The sequence below is a fragment of the Lacerta agilis genome, chromosome 17, assembly GCF_009819535.1.
Source record: "Lacerta agilis isolate rLacAgi1 chromosome 17, rLacAgi1.pri, whole genome shotgun sequence".
NCBI lineage: Eukaryota > Metazoa > Chordata > Lepidosauria > Squamata > Lacertidae > Lacerta > Lacerta agilis.
Window position 1 is genome coordinate 16,844,678 of NC_046328.1, and position 6,400 is coordinate 16,851,077.

General features: G+C 52.4%; 1 protein-coding gene across 1 annotated transcript; it reads right to left on the reverse strand.

Moving 5' to 3' along the window:
- Nucleotides 1-967: 967 nt before the first annotated feature.
- Nucleotides 968-2,741, reverse strand: LOC117038913 (apelin receptor-like). Its single transcript, XM_033135890.1, has one exon. The coding sequence runs from the start codon at nt 2,654-2,656 to the stop codon at nt 1,439-1,441; it is 1,218 nt and encodes a 405-aa protein (XP_032991781.1). The 5' UTR covers nt 2,657-2,741; the 3' UTR covers nt 968-1,438.
- Between the last annotated feature and the right edge of the window lie 3,659 nt (nt 2,742-6,400).

Sequence of the window (6,400 nt, forward strand, 5' to 3'; positions counted from 1 at the left end):
GTTGTTTTTACTAATTATACTTTGCATTGGCTCCTATACGTTATTTATTATTATTGCATTAAGGTAAGAAACAATATATGCAGCATTATATTTGTTTTAAATGTCACAATGGTTTTGCGGCTCCCAGTTGTTGTTTTTTCCTTTGGAAACGGGTCCAAGTGGCTCTTTGTGTCTTAAAGGTTGCAGACCCCTGTCCTAGCCCTATCCAGGAATGTGCCACTGAGGATCTGCAACCTTGTGCATGCAAAGCAGATGCTCCATCACTAAGCTACAGCCCTTTCCGGACCCTCAGTCCAGTACACAACATCAACTGAGCTCAAATTCCTCGAGGGTTTTTCCACTGCCCCTAGCCCGTACCTTCCCAGTTTCCTTGTTTTTTAAAAAAAGTTTTAATCAGATGCGGATGACCAAAGCAGGATCGCCAGGGAGGTAGGGGCTTTCTTGGAGACAGACACACATACATACACGCACGCGCGCACACAGGACCAAGAGACCAGCTCATTTCTTTGTTTTTAAATTGTTTGGTTTGTTTCATTTTGTATTTTGCATTTTGATGTTGTGAACTGCCCTGGATCTTTGGTACGCAAGGGCGACATACAAATTTAACAAATAATATTAATAGTATTTTGAAGTCTCTCTGTAATCAAAGGGATACATAGCACGCGGTGGATTTAAACTACGTACGCTTGAAAATTAGGGTTTTCGTTTGAAAAATCCCCTAAGGCGCAAAACTATCTGGATTGAAATATTTCCTTTTCACTTAGCCTGAAATGGGTTTGGGTTGCTGCTGTGTGAGTGTATGTTTTAAGGACCTCCCACCAGCACCTTTCTCTGTACATCAGCCCAGAGTATCTCTTTTGGTCCGACAAACTCTCTCTCACTCATTCCTTGTCAAGCGTAGCTCAGTCACTCTCAGTCACTACGCGCAAGTTTTTAGGCAAGAAGGAGGGAAAAAAAGAACCAGGTTGGGTTTTTTCCTGAGGAAACAACAACAAAAAGTATTTATTGATTACAAAGGTCAGAAGGGGAGTCACCCGCCAGAGGGACCTGCCCAATCCGGGGGAATTCTCAGGTCTTGGTGGTGATGAAGAACTGTCCGACCTACTCAGATAGCACCAAAGCGCCAGTGTCCGGCTTAGAAGAAGGGGGGGGGAGAGAGAGAGAGAGAGAAAGCGACGGGGAAGGGGTGACATAGCAGTGTCCTGAATCGCCCCAGCCCGTCGGCCGAGAAAGACGCGATGCCCAAGTGCTATCGCTGGAGAGGGGCGCCTGGCCGTCGGAAGTCCCAGGTTGCGCGCAGGCGCCTCGTCCAAAAGCGCGCTTCTCGCTTGCCGGCTCGTGGAGCTGAAAGCCGCCCTTGCCGCCGCCATCAGACGGGACTGGAGAGCACGGAGGAGCCGTCTCAGCGGCTGCCTCGCTCTCCTCCTCGCCTCTTTCTTCACACCTTGGTGCCCAAGGAGGGCAGTTCAGACTTCTGGGTCTGCCCGCTGAGGGTGGAGGAGACGGAGCCGGCCTGGGCGCGCAGGGCCCGGCGCAGGCCGAGCAGGAGGAGACACTGGGCGCGGAAGCGGCTGTCGAAGAAGGCGTAGAGGAAAGGGTTGAGGCAGCTGTTGATGTAAGCCAGGCAGGTGGCGTAGGGGTGCAGGCGAGGGATGAGTTCCAGACACCAGCAGGGCAGGTGCAGCACCCCCACCCAGGAGAGCACGTAGAGGTTCTTGAGCAGGTGGAAAGGGAACCAGCAGGCAGCGAAGACGGCCACCAGGGTGACGATGATGCGCAGCAGGCGTCGGCGCTGGCGGCCCTCCTCCTTGCGCACGTGCTGCTGGAAGTGGCGGCTGACGGTGGCGCCGATGCAGCAGTAGCAGAGTGTCATGAGCAGCAGCGGCAGCACGAAGCCCAGCGCCGTCGTGGAAAGGCTCAGCGCCGCCATCCAGTATTCTTTTTCCCGCGGGCTGGACGCCACGCTGCTGAAATCCATGTCGCACTCGACGGCAGCGGCAGCCGTAGCTGCAGCAGCAGAGGCAGAGGCGTTGCCGTCGGTCTGGTGGGGTGGAAGGCGCGTACGCGTGTTGCGCAGCAAGAGCGCGGGCAGCGCCAAGAGCCCGGCCAGCAGCCAGACGGCGACCAGCGAGAGCAGCGTGGAGGTGCGCGGGCGCGTCGAGGCGGGCCGCCCGACGGAGCGCGGCAGGGCGTGCACGATGGCCAGGTAGCGCTCAAAGCTGAGGCAGCCCAGGCAGAAGGCAGACGCGAACATGTTGAGCAGCACCAGGTAGCTGCTCAGCTTGCACAGCGCAGAGCCGAAGGGCCAGTGGAAGCGCAGCGCCGTGTAGGCGGCCCAGAGGGGCAGCGTCACCACGAAAGCAAGGTCGGCGAGCGCCAGGTTGCCGATGTACGTGTCCGCCGAGCGCCGCTTCGCCGGCGGACCGCGCCACACGGTGAAGATCACCAGGCCGTTCCCCGACAGGCCCAGAACGAAGACCAGCATGTAGAGGACGGGCAGCAGCGAGAAGGAGACCTCCCAGTCCGTTTCGGCCTCTTCCCAGGCGCACTGCAGCTCCAGGAAGCTGCCGTTCCAGGCCCCCGACGGCTCCTCCTCATACTCGTAGTACTGGTCCGCCGCCAGCGGGTAATCGAGAGGCTGCTGGTGGCGCTCCATGGCGCAGGCAGCCAACCGGCCCGACGGCAGGCGTGAAGGGTCTCGTCTTCCGACGGCTGGCACCAGCGGCTTTCTCCTCCGACAGCTGTCCTCTGGCTAGGGGAAGCTATTAAAGAGCGGCAAAGTGGGTGGGCGTAGGAGGAGGGGGTGGCTTGAGGAGACGCCGCCCTCTCGCTGCGCGCCCGCCGGGGCAGAGCCAGCCCCTCCCGTCGGGGTTTGAGCGAGTAGTGGGTAGACGGAGCCAGCCTGGGATTTTGAGATGAGTTTTTGCTTGCCTGCTTCGTCAGGGACAGCCAGCACATCAGCCCCAGCGAAAGGATTTGCTGTAATGGGCGGCAGCCATCCACCAGAGCCCCTTCTCCCAGGTGACAGGTCTTTTATAGGGGAGAATGCCCCTATCCATCTTGCCTCTCTTACCGTTGCAGGAAGCTGCCTTACAGTGAGTCAGGCAGATTGGTCTATCTCAGGGCTAGCCAACTTCCAAGAGACTGTGATCTACTCACAGAGTTCAAAACTGGCAGTGATCTACCTCCTTTTGGGGGGTTCAGGTCGAGGTTGTTCAGCTTTCTTAAGGAAGGAAAGCCATCCATGTTTTGGGGGGTTCGGGTCAAAGTTGAGCTTCTTTTTTTTTAGGAGGGCAAAGATGTATAGCTTTTTTAGGGGAGCCAAAGTTGCTGAGCTTCTTTGGGGGGAGCTGGTGATCTACCAGTGATCTACCACAGACGTCCAGTGATCTACCAGTAGATCACGATCTACCTGTTGGTCATGCCTGGTCTATCTAGTAATTTGTAAGCCGAGACTGGCATTGGGTTTCAGGTGAGGAGTCTTCAGGGCCCTACCTGGAGATGCCCAGGACTGAGCCCTGGGACCGTTTCTATGCAAGGCAGGTGTTCTGACCCTGAGCTACAGCTTCCCCTAAAAATGAAGCAAGATCCCACAGTCACCATAGGATTAAAGGCTGGTTTAAATAAGAACCTAGGAAACTGCCTTCGAACAAGTCAAACTGCTGGTCCATCTAGCTCAGTATTGTTGGCACTGACTGGCAGCAGCTATCCAACAGGGAGTCTCTCTCCCAGCGCTACTTAGAGATCTGAGGGACTAAGGCAGCCTCCCAATGTTCCTATGGCAATTTATGGGACAAACCTCCCTTTCCAGCTGCTTTGAAATAGGTGCACACTCTTGGACACAGTTCCCATTCATTTTCGCAAGGAAGCCTTCCTGGCTCGTGAGCCTTGTCCATTAGTGAAGAGAGAGAAGGGGGGGGGGGCTCTGCTTGGGGAGGTTTCTACATTGGGCAACAAAGTGTGCATCTGGGCGCTGAACAGCCTCGTTGCCATTGCTGCCCCCTCCCCCTTCCCAAAAGAAAGAAGACGATTCAGCGTCGGAATAAGAGACGCTGCTGTTTCGCCTTCATGTGGGAATATTCCAGACCGGATGCTTTGCCAGGGGAGCGCAATGGGTGCTCAGAGGCTCCTGCTTCCCATGAGAACAGCCACCAAAGATTGCAAACCCTTCTCTTTCTCTCTCACTTGCAAAAAAGTAGCATCACGAATGCCTTTCATCAGCATCATAGGGATGTGCTCACAGCGATGCACAGCTGCGGGCTTCAGAATTGTGTGCGTGCAGGCACATGGCCACACCAGAGGGGAGTATTGGGGGTGCTCCTCCCCGATGCCCATTGCTATGCTCACCACCCCAGATGGATAGGGTGACAGGGAGGGAGGGGGTGTCTTTGCAATCCTATCCAGAAGTTGCTCTCTCTTTTGACAGAGAGTCAAGAGCTTCCCAAACTCAAATTATGGATAGTGGTACATGCACAATAAGGGTCTGTTTGCACCATTCCAGTTTGCATTTTGAGCTACATGGGAATACAGGAAGCTGTTTATACTGAGTTGGACAACTGGTCCATCTAGTTCTGTACTGTCTGCACTGACTGGCAGCAGCTCTCCAGGGTTTCAGGCAGGGGACATTGCAATTTATATTCCAGCCCCCCACTCCCATGGATTCCCAAGCAGCAAACAGATACACAATTTAAAAATAAAGTGGGGGGAAAGAATCTAAAACAGATTTAAACATTCTAAAAACAGATTAAAATTAAAAGCAATTGCCGTTAAAAGCATCCTTCTAGCCAATGATCTTGAGGTATTCTTCAGCTACCAAATGCACTTGGATAAACAGGAATGTTTTCAAATTCCCTCTGAGAATGGAGGCAGGCAGGCACATCTCACTAGGGAGGGTGTCTGAGCAGTTTACAAGTGCAAAACCCATTCTAAAAATTAAAATGCTCAATGAAACAATGGCATGATAAAAGGATAGTAATTAAGCCAGTTACAACAGCAATTAAAACTGTTGTTGTCATAGTTTATTTACATACTGCTTTTGGGCCAAAAATCCCCCAAAGCAGTGAATAGCATATGAAAACATCAGCAAATACCCCCCCCCCAATACTAAAGAATATGAAATGGTACAAAATGGCTATAGAGACTTCTACCCCCAATCTTTCATTGGGTACTGGGGGCAGAGGAAAAGAATTGCCAGGGAGGGTGGTCACTGCCCTCTTTTTCCCTCTGGGGTCTTCATGAGCTGAGAAAGTTCATGAGTTGGTGCCAAATGTATTTCTCTGTTTTCCTTTGGACAACATCAGTGAGGCCAAGGGGGGGGGGTCTTGTCATCTGGGCAGCCCAGGACCTCCATTACACACTGCCCAGGCTTGCGCCCCGGGGAGGTCACCTTGGTCTGCTAGTGCAGCGGTTTGACTTCACCCCCAGAAGTACACTCTATTGTCTCTTGAGATGGATGCCAACAATGTTCTCCAGGATTGCAGGCAGGAATCATTCTCCTACATGGAGACAAGTGCCACAAATTGAACCTGAGACCTTCTGCACGCAAAGCAAGGGTTCTGTCAGAGACACCATAGGAAGCTGCCTATTCATTCATTCATTCATTCAGGCTTTATTGGCATAATTTAGACAATAAGATAATAAAGGAGAAAGAAAGAAAAATCTATAAAACACTGGTAGTATCAAACTGGTACCACCATTAAATAAAATTAAGAAATTTTAAATTTGACTTTAAAAATCTTGGCTAAATATCCTGAAACAAACTCAGTAGTTTTAGAAGCTGCCTTATACTGGCTGTAGTTGTCCATGATTTCAGATTGGGAACCTTTTCTATCTCTAGCTGGAGATGCTGCTGGGGCTTGAACCCGGGGCTTCCTGCATGCAGAACAAATGCTCTGCCAATGAGCTACTGCCCTTCCCAAACTCTGGGGACTTTTCACAACCAGCTTTGTAACCATCCCATTTATTCCTGCTCCTTTCACAGCAGCCGAACTTGCACGTGTGATCCAGCTTCTCTCCAGGGAGGAAAAAAGGATTGGGTTTTCTCCCTTCTGCAGATCAAGCTGCAATCCATGTCCCAAGAAAATGCAAACACACACTCTTGGCAGGCCAGAGATGCTTCAGCCTTCCATTTGACCGGGGCAGCGTAACCTGGCACAAAACAGAGGAGGTTGTATTGTTCGTGTTGATAAACAGTGGGTCGCCCATTGGATCTGAGGCCAGGGAAGGTGGGCAACCCTGGGGTCTCCTCCGAGACAATTCCTGGAAGGGCTGGTTTGTTTAAAGAAGATAAACAGACGGGCTTTCTGCCAGCGAGGCCATCCCACTGAGGTCGTGAGTTCCTTGGATGTTGGGGAGAGCCATTAGAGACAAGGGAAGATGCTGCTGTCACTGCCCAGGACTG